Source organism: Sprattus sprattus (genome assembly GCF_963457725.1).
Source record: "Sprattus sprattus genome assembly, chromosome: 2".
NCBI lineage: Eukaryota > Metazoa > Chordata > Actinopteri > Clupeiformes > Clupeidae > Sprattus > Sprattus sprattus.
This window is the reverse complement of record NC_137921.1, coordinates 4,910,070-4,926,169: the sequence shown is the minus strand read 5'-3', so window position 1 is coordinate 4,926,169 and position 16,100 is coordinate 4,910,070. Positions and strand designations below refer to the sequence as shown.

General features: G+C 45.2%; 1 protein-coding gene across 1 annotated transcript in view; it reads left to right on the top strand.

The window, feature by feature from the left end:
• The window catches only part of nup210 (nucleoporin 210), a 51,923-nt gene that overhangs the window by 13,180 nt on the left and 22,643 nt on the right, over positions 1-16,100 (top strand). Inside the window, exons 15-27 of the mRNA XM_080832454.1 lie at positions 2,040-2,258; positions 2,982-3,155; positions 4,727-4,919; positions 5,523-5,629; positions 6,896-7,000; positions 7,753-7,854; positions 8,975-9,103; positions 11,865-11,992; positions 12,098-12,227; positions 12,828-12,890; positions 13,736-13,915; positions 14,193-14,273; positions 15,398-15,529. Coding sequence (XP_080688580.1) covers positions 2,040-2,258; positions 2,982-3,155; positions 4,727-4,919; positions 5,523-5,629; positions 6,896-7,000; positions 7,753-7,854; positions 8,975-9,103; positions 11,865-11,992; positions 12,098-12,227; positions 12,828-12,890; positions 13,736-13,915; positions 14,193-14,273; positions 15,398-15,529 — 1,743 coding nt within the window. The remainder of the gene's footprint in view (positions 1-2,039; positions 2,259-2,981; positions 3,156-4,726; positions 4,920-5,522; positions 5,630-6,895; positions 7,001-7,752; positions 7,855-8,974; positions 9,104-11,864; positions 11,993-12,097; positions 12,228-12,827; positions 12,891-13,735; positions 13,916-14,192; positions 14,274-15,397; positions 15,530-16,100) is intronic.

The window sequence follows — 16,100 nt, the reverse complement described above, 5'->3', positions numbered from 1 at the left end:
GTCCTCCCCTCTCTCCCTCCCTCCCGTCCTCCCCACCTCCCTCCCTTCCTCCCTTGCTCCCTTCCTCTTCCAGTGGTGCGCATTAACCACTAGCTCCATAGTTCCCTTTTTCCTCCATCCTCCATCTCCTCGGCAGTGCAATTTGTGCTGCATTCTCCTAATCCGTGGGCTCTCCATAAGTCGGGTCATTTTGCTAATTAAACCGCATAAGATTACTTTTGGACAGAACCCCCCACCCCCCACCCCCCTCATACCAGGCCGAGAATGCATTGATCAGTCTCTATTCAACTACCCGCAAAAGAATAACTAATTTAGCCCGGGCTCTCACCTTGGCCGCCGTCTTCAAGCCTGTGCTGTTTTTGGTGCATTTTAATGATGCGGTTTCCTCCCACCAGTTTTTCAGTTTTTGTTTCTTTTTTTTACCAAATCTTGCTCCTGTGATTGACTTCATGCCACCCAACTGGGCTGTAGAAAGGAATGGATGAACCCCACTGCTTTGAATGGCTAATTTATGGGAAACAGTCTTTGACAGACAAAGCAAAGTTATTTATTTATTTATTTATTTATTTATTTAAAGTGTTTCTATTGTTTGTCAAGCATTTTCCATCCTCATGGTTTGGCTGTTCATTAAAGTCTGTCAAAGAGACATGGAGATACGGGCCTTGGTGTTGGGTTGACCTGGGTGTTGGGTTGACCTTGGTCTGACTGGTGCTTGGTCTGACAAGATGCTTGTGCATGACTTTGGTCTGAGGGGCGGGGGGGGAGGTGTACTTGGTACTTGGGTTGTGACATCAACAGCATGCTTTTTCCATGGAGCAGGGAGTGCACTGAATGGCTTACGGAGAGTTGGCAGTAGGTTCAGCTCCTCTTGTGCAGTCCTTCCAGGATTTGGAAAGCTTGCGTTGTCACAGATTCTCACAAAGGTTCTCTTACCACTGCAGTAAAAAAAAATCATGAAATATCTGCATTATTTGCGATAGATTTCTGAAAAGCACCACAATTTCAACAGTAGCTTTTGAGAATTCCTGTTGCAAATTCAGTTCCATTTGGCTTCAATAATTCCAACAAACTTCACTGTGTGTGTGTGTGTGTGTGTCACTTCCCTGGATGGGTTAAATGCAGAGGATAATTTCAGAGTGTGTGTGTCTACACCACCTCTGCCATAGAGAGGACTTTCACTTTCACTTTCACAAGCCCTCGCAAGATCCTGGAGGGACTGTTTGTTTACTCCCTCACTCCAGTTTCCTGTTGTTGTTGTTTACTCCGTATTAAGGTCTCATAACTATGTATGTGTTCGAACGGGTCGCACACCAGGCCACTATCCCAGCTCGTTAAACATAAGATATACTCAAATGACGGAAAGTAGGGCTATTACGAAGATGTGTTTGTGTGCGTCACAAAACAAAGCAAGTGTAACTCACACGGTCTGGCACCTAAATCTTCTTCCATAAAAGCTGTCTGCTACTGGTATGCCCATGTGTGTGAATTTTTTTTTTTGAGAATGCAATGGGTTGTGAGTCTCTATGGCAACAGGTGATTAAGCTGACTTAAAACAAAAGAGAAATCAAACACTAAAACACAGTACTTATTACATACAAAAGAACAATTTATAAATAAACTTAATCTGGTGGTGTATATTTGTGTATGTAACAAATGCAACGGCGGTGGACTCAGGGTGGCTCATATTTGGTCCTTATTTTGTAAATATTTTGTTAATAAATAATTTGCTCTTGTTTTCTCCCTTTGTGTAACACTGTTGTGTACTGCTCATCTGTGTTTGATCCCGACCGCGTGTGATTGTTGTGTAACTCTGTTGTCTACTGCTAGTCTGTGACTGATCCCGACCGCGTGTGATTGTTGTGTAACTCTGTTGTCTACTGCTCGTGTGTGACTGATCCCAAATGTGTGTGTATGTTGTGTAACACTGTTGTCTACTGCTCGTCTGTGTTTGATCCCAACGGTGTGTGTTTGTCGTGTAACACTATTGTGTACTGCTCGTGTGTGGCTGATTCCGAGCACGTGTGTTTGTCCCGGTGCAGGCGGTGGACCCAGCCTCGGTTGCCCTGGTGACGCTGGGCTCCTCGAAGGACATGCTGTTTGAGGGTGGGCCCAGGCCCTGGGTGCTGGAGCCCTCTCGCTTCTTCAGGAACCTGGCGGCCGAGGACCCCTCCAGCGCCACCCTGACACTGTGTGGCCCGACCCCACGCAGCTACGCCCAGCACTGGGTCCGTGCCACCTGCCGCGCCCTCGGAGAACAGGTGAGAGACGGCAGCCATTAAAGGGGCTTCTTTACCTTCTTCTTCAGCCCTGAGTTTCTTTACCTCTTTTGTCCTGCTCTTTATGTCTTTCTCTCACTCTCTCTCTCACTCACTCACTCACTCACTCTCTCACTCTCTCACACTCTCTCTCTCTCCCCCTCCTGTGTTTCATTCATTCTCTCCTTTCTTTCTTCCTCTACTTCCGTCTACTTATTTTTTCTCTTTCTTTTTCCTCTTCTGTCTTTTATTTCTTGCCTTCTTCCTCTCTATCCTGTCTGTTTTGCTTTACCCCCCCCCCCCCCCCCTCCTTCTCTCTTTTCTGTCTTTTTTTCCTCTTCCTGTCAGTTTTGCGTTCCCTCGATCTTGCTTCCTTTTTGAACTCTCTCAGAAGCTCAAACTGGGCTTAACCAGCCTCCTCTCCTGATATGTAAATCACTCTAAGTGAACACATCTGATATGTGTGTGTGTGTGTGTGTGTGTGTGTGTGTGTGTGTGTGTGTGTGTGTGTGGGCTTAACCAGCCTCCTCTCCTGATATGTAAATCACTCTTAAGTGAACACATCTGATATGTGTGTGTGTGTGTGTGTGTGTGTGTGTGTGTGTGTGTGTGTGTGTGTGTGTGTGTGTGGGCTTAACCAGCCTCCTTTCCTGATATGTAAATCACGCTAAGCGAACACATCTGTCAAGGTGCTCGCCCTGGGTAACCGCTCATATTCCCTTCCAGGTGTTGGAGGTGAGCGTGGGGAACCAGCCCAGCCTGACCAACCCCTTCCCTGCGGTGGAGCTGGCTGTGGTGAAGTTCATCTGCGCCCCGCCCTCCCGCCTGGCGCTCTCGCCCGTCTACACCAACCCCCAGCTGGACCTCTCCTGCCCGCTCCTGCAGCAGAACAAACAAGTGGTGAGAACCGGGCACTCCGGTCATCTGTCTGGCGAGAGGGAGAGAGACAGAGGGAGAGGTTAAGAGAGAGAGAGAGAGGTTGAGAGAGAGAGGTTGAGAGAGAGGGAGAGAGGTTGAGAGAGAGAGAGGGAGAGGGAGAGGGACAGAGGGAGAGGTTGAGAGAGAGGGAGAGAGGGAGAGGGACAGAGGGAGAGGTTAAGAGAGAGGGAGAGAGGTTGAGAGAGAGAGGGAGAGGGAGAGGGACGGAGGGAGAGGGAGAGGGACAGAGGGAGAGGTTGAGAGAGAGGGAGAGAGGTTGAGGGAGAGGGAGAGAGGGAGAGGTTGAGAGAGAGGGAGAGAGGGAGAGGTTGAGAGAGAGGTTGAGAGAGAGAGGGAGAGGTTGAGAGAGAGGGAGAGAGGGAGAGGGACAGAGGGAGAGGTTAAGAGAGAGGGAGAGAGGGAGAGAGGTTGAGAGGTTGAGGGAGAGGTTGAGGGAGATGTTGAGGGAGAGGTTGAGAGAGAGGGAGAGAGAGAGGGAGAGAGGTAGAGAGAGAGAGAGAAAGGGACAGGATGAGAGAGAAGGAGATGGAGAGAGCGGTGGGGGGTGGGGCGGTGGGGCGGTGGGTGGGTTTGCTATTTGATTGTTCCTTAAGTTATGGGCATAACATGTGCCTGTGCCCTTACTGGTATCCATAGAAACAAGCTCCATTGTGGACGCCATCCCAGGGCCAAGTACTCTGTAGAACATTGCTTACGTCTATTGTACAGTAATTATGTGGAGACAGGCTATGCCTCTGGTCACTTCCTGTTTGAAAGGGGAGCGTGTGTGTTGCCCCTCTTGCCTCTGGTCTGCCCCTGGGGTGGGTGGGGGGGGGGGCCTTTAAGGCTCTCTTCCCTCTCGGGTATTTTGAATCAGAGCTCATTGTTCGTCGTGGCATATAAATGCATTTGATTTTGGACTGAAATGAGTGCGTGGCCTCAGTAGCCTGTGTTTGTAACAGCTGGGAGAACAGCTGAAGAGTATAATGTGTAATGTGTGTTTCTGTTGCCATTCAGAGGGCCTTTGTTCTTCCCTTTTTTTTTTTTTTAACTAAAGTAACGCAATTGTTTGCCGTTGTCAGTGCCAGGAAAAAATGTAAGCACATGCATGAACAGATGTAAAACATGACGCATGCAATGCATGGTTATCCTGGAGAACACAAGCCTTTTTAATCAGCCTGAGTGCTAATTGAATGCCCCTGGCTGCAAACCTGCTGGCTGTAACATCCTGTAGTACAGCAGCCCTGCTCTCTCTGCCTCCCCTCCTCTCCTCTCCTCTCCTCTCCCAGGGAGCGGGGGCTTGCAGCAGTGGTGTTGCGCTGAGCGATGCTGCAGTCCGGTAATCTATAAAAACTGATTCAGCAGCTCGCTGCTTTCCCAGGGTGATAACAGAACGCATTAAAGGAATACTCTGCCAATATCACCCCGCCCTGGCTATCATTAGATCCATGTACTTACTTAAATGTTTTTGTCAAAGTCTTTTTAATCTTCATTACTTGTGGTTGACTTGTGGTTGTTTTGTTTTTTTGATTCTTTTTTTTTTTTTTTTTCAGGTGCCTGTTTCTAATTACCGCAGTCCCGTGCTGGACTTGGCCGCCTTCGATCACCAAGGCAGGAGGTTTGACAACTTCAGCTCCCTGGGCATCACCTGGGAGTCGTCCAAGGCGTCCCTTGCCAGCATACAGGCCTCCATGCCCATGGAGCTTCAGCTGTTTGAGGACGCCAGCAAACAGAACAAGATGCATGGTACTGCTGTGACCTTCGACCTTCACTCTGACCTCTACTCTGACCCCCTCTCTGACCTCTGACCTCCACTCTGACCCCCACTCTGACCCCCATTCTGACCTCCACTCTGACCCCCACTCTGACCCCCACTCTGACCTCCACTCTGACCTCCACTCTGACCTCCACTCTGACCTTCACTCTGACCTCCACTCTGACCCCCATTCTGACCTTCACTCTGACCTCTGACCTTCACTCTGACCTTCACTCTGACCTCCACTCTGACCTCCACTCTGACCCTCACTCTGACCTCTGACCTCCACTCTGATCTCCACTCTGTGTGCCTTAAACTGCTAATCTCTACAGATTATACAACGGGAGGAACTAACTGAAAAGTGTAGCAATCATAATCTTTATTTATGCACAATTTTTCTACTCCCTACTATTTTAATATTTTAAGATAATAGAAAGATTGATGAAATATTTGTTAATACTGCAAAACATGTTGCAATACGTTCCACAGTATTACTATTTATAATCTAAGTAATCTAAGTAAAGGTTATTACTCCATTTTGTATGTTTATTTATATTTAAATGACACTAAAACCTGCTCCTTGTGTGTTCCAGGGCGGCAGTCAGTCCTAGTCCACCATGAGTCAGGCGTGGCCTCCATCTCCACCACTGCTGTTGGCTATCAGTCATCTCATCTCGACGCCGCCGCGGTCCTTCCTGGGGTACGGCACGCCTTTTACCGTTAGCGCTCTCAGACTGCCGCGCTCCGGCACTCAATGGTGCAACAGCACAGTCATGTTGAGCAGGTTTCGCTTCCTGTTCAGAGGAACGTGCGTGTGTGTGTGTGTGTGTGTGTGTGTGTGTGTGTGTGTGTGTGTGTGGCTGTGTGTGTGTGTGTGGCTGTGTGTGTGTGGCTGTCCACAGAGTGCTGCTTCAGCCCACAGCTTCCTCATGGTTGCTACAACAAACACACACAGACGCGCACAAACACACACAGACGCGCACAAACACACACAGACGCGCACAAACACACACAGACGCGCACAAACACACACAGACGTGCACAAACACACACAGACGTGCACAAACACACACAGACGCGCACAAACACACAGAAATGGGCGCCAGAATTCACAAGAACAACCTCACGTGCATGACTGTTCCTCATTTCTGCAGTAAAAGATGAAATACACCGTGGGCACCCTAGGTAGTATTTTTCAAAAGAGCCAAAAAAATATTTTTTTCTGTAGTTTTAGTCCCATTAATATTCCATGTTGAATCAGTTCGGATGTAAGCCTTTATCTCAGACAGATCTATTACATAATTCTATGCGTTATATAACAGAGAAGACGTGTATGCAGACTCTGAGATGAAGAAAACTCTGAGAGAAAGAGAGGCTCCAGTAGTTTGAATGATGGAGCGCAGAGCTGGTAGTTTGAGTGTGTGTGTGTGTGTCTGTGTGTGTGTGTGTGTGTGTGTGTGTGTGTGTGTGTGTGTGTGTGTGTGTGTGTGTGTGTGTGAGAGCTCAGTTTCTACAGAGTGTTACCTGTGATGGAATATGTTGCTGAGTTTTTGCGAAGTTGTTATTGAAGGACAAATTCTGTGCCTCAACATAATCCTCATCTGCCCCACTGATAGCGAAGTGTTATCACACTAAGGCAGTAGGGCTGTCTGCTATATTTGTTGTGTTGTCATTGGGTTTGGGTATTGCTGCTAGGATGTGACCTCATTACCACAACAGCTTCCTTCTCCCTGAAACAAGAGATTATGCATTTTAATTATTCATTTGATTTACATTTTACAATTAATTATATTGATAGAGATGAATGAATGCAAAAAGAAAATGCAAAAATAATTTGAACACTGCTGGACTTTTTAATAAATAATGAAATGGTAGATTTGAAAGAGTGATGCCATCTTTAAAATGAATCTCTTATATATTCTTCTTCTTCTTCTTCTTCTTCTTCCTCCATCCTGGGCGTTGACAGTTCGCTCCCCTGGCTGCCCTCTCTGCCACCCTGGACCTGCTGCTAGTGGAGGACGTGAGGGTCAGCCCTGACGCCGTCACCATCTATAACCACCCTGACGTGCGGGTAAGACCTAATGCCCCAGGTGCCCCTGATGCCCCGCGTCCTGCCCCCTCCCAGGCACCCCACTGCCCCTCCAATATGAACCTTAATCTGGGGCCCTGGTGACCTTTTGACCTTCCTTATCTCCCTCACAATAACGGCCGCCTCCGACCCGCCAACCCTGATCGGACCCAGCGCCAGTGTCGGTCTGGACCAGGGTCGGCTGAAACCCGGGAATTTTCCCACGGTGCACTGGTCTCGGACTGGTTACAAATCTGTCAGTGATGATCCTTCTCATCTGTCTATATCCAGATGTCTCCACCCCCATGTCTGTAAATCTATCATGGCATGGAATTCAGATTTTTTTCAGTTTCTATAAATCTATCTTGGTCAGTCAATCAATCTATGCATTTATTTTTGCTGTTTCGAAGCACAAAGAGGGGGTCCAGAAGCTGAAGAGAAAGCTAGTAGAGTACCGTCCCCAAACGTCTGCCCTCCTCTCGTCATCAAACTGACAGGATTGAAATGTTCTTTAGCAGCTTGCCAAACGAATCAAAGTCAGTGTTAATTGTTGCAAGCACCATATTGCTTCAGCACAGCAAAATTCTTAGGACTCTACGCAGTAGACGTCATACAGATAACAAGTAACATTTACCAAAAAATGTATTTACAAGAAGCAGGAGGAGTAAAACTTGTATCATCTAGACATGCAGTGATGCCAGTACAACCGAGCGACCGTCATCAGACTCATGGCTGTCATATGTTCCCTCCTGCAGGCAGACCTCACCCTCCGTGAGGGCTCCGGGTACTTCTTTGTCAACGCCAGTGTTGGGGGTCTGGCGGATGTGCTATACCAAGAAGCCCATGGAACCGCGGAGGTGGGCACACATTCACTGGCCATATTCATATTCATATTCACTGGCCATATTCATATTCACATTCATATTCACTGGCCATATTCATATTCACATTCATATTCACTGGCCATATTCATATTCACATTCATATTATTCCACACATTCACTGGCCATATTCATATTCACATTCATATTATTCCACACATTCACTGGCCATATTCATATTCACATTCACTGGCCATATTCATATTCACATTCACTGGCCATATTCATATTCACATTCATATTATTCCACACATTCACTGGCCATATTCATATTCACATTCATATTATTCCACACATTCACTGGCCATATTCATATTCACATTCACTGGCCATATTCATATTCACATTCATATTATTCCACACATTCACTGGCCATGTTCATATTCACATTCATATTCACTGGCCATATTCATATTCACATTCATATTATTCCACACATTCACTGGCCATATTCATATTCACATTCATATTCACTGGCCATATTCATATTCACATTCACTGGCCATATTCATATTCACATTCATATTCACTGGCCATATTCATATTCACATTCACTGGCCATATTCATATTCACATTCATATTATTCCACACATTCACTGGCCATATTCATATTCACATTCATATTCACTGGCCATATTCATATTCACATTCATATTATTCCACACATTCACTGGCCATATTCATATTCACATTCATATTATTCCACACATTCACTGGCCATATTCATATTCACATTCATATTATTCCACACATTCACTGGCCATATTCATATTCACATTCATATTATTCTGGCTACTACTGCTTTCACTGTTTCCATGCTGCGCACTGCTCTGTGTTCTATAAAGCAGTGGTCTATCTATCCATCTATGTATAGAGTAGCACTTAGGCTCAGTGTTCAATGTGCACTCACTGTAAATTCACTGTGCACTTATCTTGCATTTACTGCTACTATTCTTAGTATTGCATTCAAAATGGCTGTTGCATTCACTGTTATGGGGTCCGAAGAAGTGGTTTATTTTGGGGTATTACTGGAGATCGATGTGCATTGATGTGGGGGGTGCACAGACAGATTGATGACCTGCGGATGTGTTCCAGGTGGTGCCCAAGCAACCAGGGGTCATGCAGGTCATGGTTCACGACCTCTGCCTGGCGTTCCCAGCCCCTGCCACAGCAGCCGTCCGCATCTCCGACATCCTGGAGGTTTATGTTCGGATTGTTGACAAGGTCTGTAGTAGGGCATATATTTCTCTCTCTCTCTCTCTCTCTCTCACTCCCTCCTTTTCTCTGTTCTTCTATCTCTCTCTCTTACTCTCGTTCGCTGTCTACTTGTCTCGCTCTCTCTCTTACGCAGACTCCCTTCCTCTCTCTTCCACCCCCCTCTCCCCCCGCGTCTCTCTGTGATGAGACACTCAGTGCTCCTCTTATCTCCGGAACATTCTGTAAATGCCTGCTTTTAAAACGAGCCCTCGTCTCATCTGAGAGTCTCATGAGACGTTCCCACCGCAATCAGAGTTTGCTTGTTTGAACACAAATGCCTCTTCTGTTGTACGTCAGACAATAGGCCTCTGAGTCCCACTCTATAGGAAGAGTTCTCGGTTTGTTAAATTGAGTTTTCTATGTACATAACACTTCATTAATTCATATTTAATTGAAACATACTTGTATTGGTAGACATTTGTTACAATGGTTATTTTGGCATGATGTCTGTGTAATATGTTATAATATGGACATACAGTGCCACTTGAAAGTATGTGAACCCCTTGAGGACTTAAGCGTTTTCTGTTGTTTTACCATGATTTTTCATTTTTTCATCACCAATTTTCCATAGATGAAATGTCAGGTTTATGTTTATCATTTGCATGTACTTGTTTAGAGGAAATTGCTTGAGAAGCTGAAAAACTACATGAAACATGGAATTAGTCCATTTCAAAAGTAAGTGAACCCCCAGCTGAATTGATAAAGTCAAGCAGGTAACAGATTCAGTGAAACTTATTTTGGTGAATAATTAGTCAATTGAGCAAACCGATCATCTGAGACATCCTTAGGGAAAGGTTTGGGCAACACAGATTAAAAGAGAGAGGAAACCAACCAAACTACTGTAGTGCCAAGGTGTACCCACACAGATCAACAATGCCGAGAGGAAACGAGATATCCGAGAACATCAGGAAGAAGGTACTGACAGCCCATCAGTCTTGGGAAAGCTGTAAGACCATCTCCAAAAGATTCCAGCTCCATCCATCCATCCAAGACAAATAATTTTGAAATGGAGGGCATTCAACATGACCGCATCTCTGCCTAGAAGTGGACGCCCATCAAGACCATCACCAAGATGCACCAGAAGAAGAATAAATCAGGTAAAAGTCAACCCACACATCACCTCTAAAGAGTTTCGGACCTCTCTGGCAGCAGCTGGGGTAAATGTACATGGGTCTACAATCAGACGAAAATTGTTGGTTTTGATCGTGACAAAATAATTCTATCTCGGACTCATCTGTTTAAAGAAGGGACTTCCAGAAGGCCTTTGGTTTATCCAAGTGCTCTCGAGCAAAGTTGAAACGGGCAGTTTTGTTCTTTCTTGAGAGCAGAGGCTTCCTTCTAGCAACCCGATCATTAATGTCATGTCTATTCAATTTTCGTCTGATTGTAGACCCATGTACATTTACCCCAGATGCTGCCAGAGAGGTCTGAAACTCTTTAGAGGTGATGTGTGGGTTGACTTTTACCTGATTTATTCTTCTTCTGGTGCTTCTTGGTGATGGTCTTGATGGGCGTCCACTTCTAGGCAGAGATGCGGTCATGTTGAATGCCCTCCATTTCAAAATTATTTGTCTTGGATGGATGGATGGAGCTGGAATCTTTTGGAGATGGTCTTACAGCTTTCCCAAGACTGATGGGCTGTCAGTACCTTCTTCCTGATGTTCTCGGATATCTCGTTTCCTCTCGGCATTGTTGATCTGTGTGGGTACACCTTGGCACTACAGTAGTTTGGTTGGTTTCCTCTCTCTTTTAATCTGTGTTGCCCAAACCTTTCCCTAAGGATGTCTCAGATGATCGGTTTGCTCAATTGACTAATTATTCACCAAAATAAGTTTCACTGAATCTGTTACCTGCTTGACTTCATCAATTCAGCTGGGGGTTCACTTACTTTTGAAATGGACTAATTCCATGTTTCATGTAGTTTTTCAGCTTCTCAAGCAATTTCCTCTAAACAAGTACATGCAAATGATAAACATAAACCTGACATTCCTTCTATGGAAAATTGGTGATGAAAAAAATGAAAAATCATGGTAAAACAACAGAAAACTCCTAAGTGGTCAAGGGGTTCACATACTTTAAAGTGGCACTGTATAAAAGAAGATATTATAATATGGACGTATAGAAGAAGAAGAAGAAGAAGAAGAAGATGATAGTATTATTAATGCCAACTCCAATGAAATACTCTTATTTTATACTATTTTATATTACGCTATATGTTATTTTAAATACCTTACTATTAACGCTTCTGTCCTGTTCATGGGGTTTCTAACCGTCCCTCAGTGCATGGTCTTCAGGCCTTGTGCTTTCTGAGTGCCTCATGTTCCTTTTAAAACAGTATGATAATGGAGATTTCATTGGAGGGAGGTCAGCCTATTTTTGTCACGAAGGTCAGAGGATGTGCATTTCCGTGTAATAATTAGACTCTCAGTAGTTTGAATGGGTCAGATGAAATGTATGCGTTGTGAATATGGAAATGTCAGCCTTGAACCACCCAGTCTACGACGTGCCTGACACCAGATGACCTGCAGGCTGTATGTGTTGAGCTCAAACGGCTGTGTCCAACGCTGGGACGGTGTTGAGCTCAAACGGCCGTGTCCAACGCTGAGACGGTGTTGAGCTCAAACCGCTGTGTCCAATCCTGAGGCCGTGTTAAGCTCAAACGGCTGTGTCCAACGGCTTCTTTCTTGGGCTGTTTGTAAGGAGGATGTGGATGCTGTCTGTGTTGCAGGTGGAGATTGGGAAGTCTGTGAGAGCTTATGTCCGAGTGCTGGACGACAACAAGAAACCCTTTTTGGCCAAATATTTCCCCTTCATGGGCCTGAAACTGAAGACGGCCTCATCCATCATAAGCCTGCAGTAAGTCAACAATTAGCAGTAATGAAATTAAAATAAATAGAAAACATGAATATAGTCTCTCCTTGAATCTAGTGGTCCTTTTAATGATATGTTTCTCCCTAACAGAGCAGAGTCCTCTGAAAGAGACACAGCCATTTTCCTGGTGAAAGGCCTGGCTATCGGCCAGACCAGTGTGTCTGCGGTGGTGTTGGATAAAACTGGGAAGAAGATGGCCTCTGCCCCCCAGCCTGTTGAGGTAAGGCTACGGAGGAGCAGCCGCTGGCTGCTGCAGACCTGGTGCTGGTCCAGTGGGTCACAAGATCGCTTTGTGACCTATATTAACCCTCTGGCGATCTGGTGACCTGGTCAAAAAGACTGAGAATTAAATTAGCTGTGTAAACTTTTACTTATACTTTTGTTAACTGAAACTAAACGGTGTGAATACTAAAAACAATATCATAACTCGGGATCAGGACAAAGACTTTTCTGTATAAAAATCAACCACATAAAAAAAATTTGTCACAAAAGAACAGAAGTCACAAATCTAAGTTACCTTTATTGTCAAATTTGTACATATAACGACTTTGTTTATAAGCATATAATAGTACAATAGTGCAGTCCTCTGTGAAATAATTTGGTAATGATTTGAAACTGTGATGGGAGCGCCTTGAGATTATGTTAACCCTTGAGGACACTGGCTCTTAGCAGTCCAGGTTTTCAGATGTGAGCAGACTCCTTTCACCCTCACAGAGCCCTGAAACATCATTGATGATGATGATGATGGTGGTGATGATGATCACCTGTGATGAGGCTGCTCTCTTCCACTGACACACATTTTCATCCTGCCTCTTGTTAGGTGTTCCCACCGTTCCGGCTCATTCCACGGAAAATTACTCTGATTATCGGAGCGATGATGCAGGTAATAAAGCTGCTGCTGCTGCTGCCCCACTCCCTGCTCCGCCACTCCCTGCTGACCCCCAGAGCTTTTTAGACAATGGAGAAGAAAAATATTGGCACAGGAAGTCATTAAGATCATTTATCATCCTCTGGAGTTGTTTTTTCAGTGTCGCATTGCTGTATGCTCTATGCTCTGTGCTAATGACGATGTGCTTCTGTCTATCTGTGCAAGAACACAAAGCTCATGGCTTCTATAGCCACCTAGGGGGCATACGCACTGATGTAAAGGGGTCGTATACACTTATGTAAAGGGTGTGTACGCACTGATGTAAAGGGGGCATACGCACTGATGTAAAGGGGTCGTACGCACTGATGTAAAGGCTGCATACGCACTAATGTAAAGGGGGCATACGCACTAATGATAAGGGGGCATACGCACTGATGTAAAGGGGTTATAAGCACTGATGTAAAGGGGTTATAAGCACTGATGTAAAGGGGTTATAAGCACTGATGTAAAGGGGTTATAAGCACTGATGTAAAGGGGTTATAAGCACTGATGTAAAGGGGTTATAAGCACTGATGTAAAGGGGGCATACGCACTAATGATAAGTGGGCATACGCACTGATGTAAAGGCTGCATACACACTGATGTTAAGGGGGCATACACACTAATGTAAAGGGGGCGTATGCACTGATGTAAAGGGGGCATATGCACTAATGATAAGGGGTTATAAGCACTGATGTAAAGGCTGTATAGCTGTGCTGTATGATCAGAGGTTTTAGATGAAGGCGTATGCAAAATGAATGAATGTTTATATCAATAATCTGCTGTAGTACTGACTTGTTGGTTAATCCCCTTGCTGCCAGATAACATCAGAAGGAGGCCCCCAGCCTCAGTCCAACATCCTCTTCTCCCTGGCCAATCAGGACGTCGCCTCGGTCAACAGCATCGGTCATGTCAAGGGCATCGCCCTCGGCAACGTCACGGTGACAGGTCTGGTCCAAGCCGTGGACGCTGAGACGGGCAAGCTTGTTATCGTTTCGCAGGTACTGCACACGGAACTGCACATCAGAGCCCCGCTAAATAATAAAAGAGATGTGGTTGCGGTGCTCCACCATGAAGAAAAAGTCAGGATTACACATTCAAGGCACACGCTCACTATCCCTGGTTTTTTTTTTTCATTCATTTAAAAAAAAAAAAAAAAGAGAGAGAGAGAGCAGTGAGGTCTTGTGTTCACTTCGAATGTGTGCACCTGACTTGGACTTTTGGTAATACATTAGTGGTTGAGGCTGCGTAAGACAACTGATGCTCTGTCGTCAACAGGACCAGGTGGAGGTGGAGGTGGTGCTGCTCTCGGGGATTCGTATCCGAGCCCCCATTACCAGGATGAAGACGGGAACGCTGGTAATCTCCTCGATGGGGAAAACGTGTTTCTATTGATTGACCTTTTTTGTTAAGTGGGCTGATAAAAAGTATCGATACAAACGCTTAATCAGAACACACGTCAGCCGGCCGACACACACACACACACACACACACACACACACACACACACACACACCAGCCGGCCGACACAGCCGACCTGTGGGGGTAGACCTGCCTCAGGGGGCAATTAATATTGGACAAGGAATGAAGAGGGGGGCCTCACACAGTAGCCTCGACCACAGTAGCCTCGACCACATTCGGGCTTGACGCCCATGGAGGACTTGGATTTCTCCAGTCCACTCCCCACCTCTTCTCCCTCTCATTTCCTGTCCCACTCTTCACTATCGTTTAAAGGCGTAAAAAAGCCTAAAACTAATCTTAAAAAAAAAATAAAAAAGGAATGAAGAGGGGTACTTTAGAAATGAGGCTCTTCTGTGAGACTTCTCCATCAAGTGTGGATGCGATTCCTCAGGATTATTCAGACTATATTATGCTTTATGTTTATGTTTGTGTGCCAAGGCATTTATTAGCACACATGGTTTGTTTTTCAGTTAATTTCCTGCTGTGCGTCAGGGTTTGTACTAGGATTTTTCCCTTGCTCGTACAGTGTATGGAAATAATTTGTTTATCGGCTGATTTTAAACTTACTGGCGCATTTTACAACTTTGTCACAAACGCAAATATAATGTTGCCTATATAATGTACACCTAGATTGACAGAAGCCTACTTTATGTGTGTGACTTCCATTAATCAACAATACAAGATGGTAAGACACAGTTCCGCTAATTGTATCTTTCCTTTGGTTAAAACGTGTCTGTGTCTGTGTCTGTGGCTGTGTCTGTGGCTGTGTCTGTGTCTGTGTCTGTGTCTGTGTCTGTGTCTGTGTATGGGGCATAAGCAAACCAGACAGAAAGCGGGTAGAGAGAGGGAAGCACAAACTGTTACTCTGCTGTGTGGTACAGTCTCTCAAGCATTTGATGTTTTGTTATTCCTCTGCTGTATGGTACAGCCTCTGAAGCATTAAGTAGAGAGAGGGAAGCACACACTGCTACTCCTGCTGTATAGTTCAGTCTCTCAAGCATTAAATGTCTTCCCTGCTCCAGATGCCGGTGTATGTGATGGGCCTGACGAGCAGCCAGACCCCCTTCTCTCTGGGGAACGCCGTGCCTGGCCTCACCTTCCACTGGTCCGTGACCAAGAGGGACATCCTGGAGGTGCAAACACGACATTTAGAGGTGGGAGACAACAGCTGTACGACACGTTAGAGATATATACACACACACACAGCTGTGCTATTTGTTGAGAGATGTAAACACACATAGAGATGTGTACACACACACACACACACACACACACACACACACAGATATATATACACACACACACACATACACACAGATATATACACACACATACTCACAGATATATACACACAGATATACACACAGATATATACACACACATATACACACACACAAACATACACACAGATATATACACAGATATATACACACACACACACATACACACAGATATATACACACACACACACACAGATATACACACAGATATACACACAGATATACACACAGATATACTACACACACTAAAGTTATACACACCACACGGATATACACACTTTAATTTGACCTACAGGAACACCAGCAGTGCTTGTCTCGCTGATTTGGATCGTGAAACTATCATAAAATAAGTTGCTAAAAAGTCAAGATTCTTTTTTTGTCCATTACAAACGGTTAGCATTATTCACAGTCTATTTGAATTGAGCCATTTGAGTGGAGGGTTGAA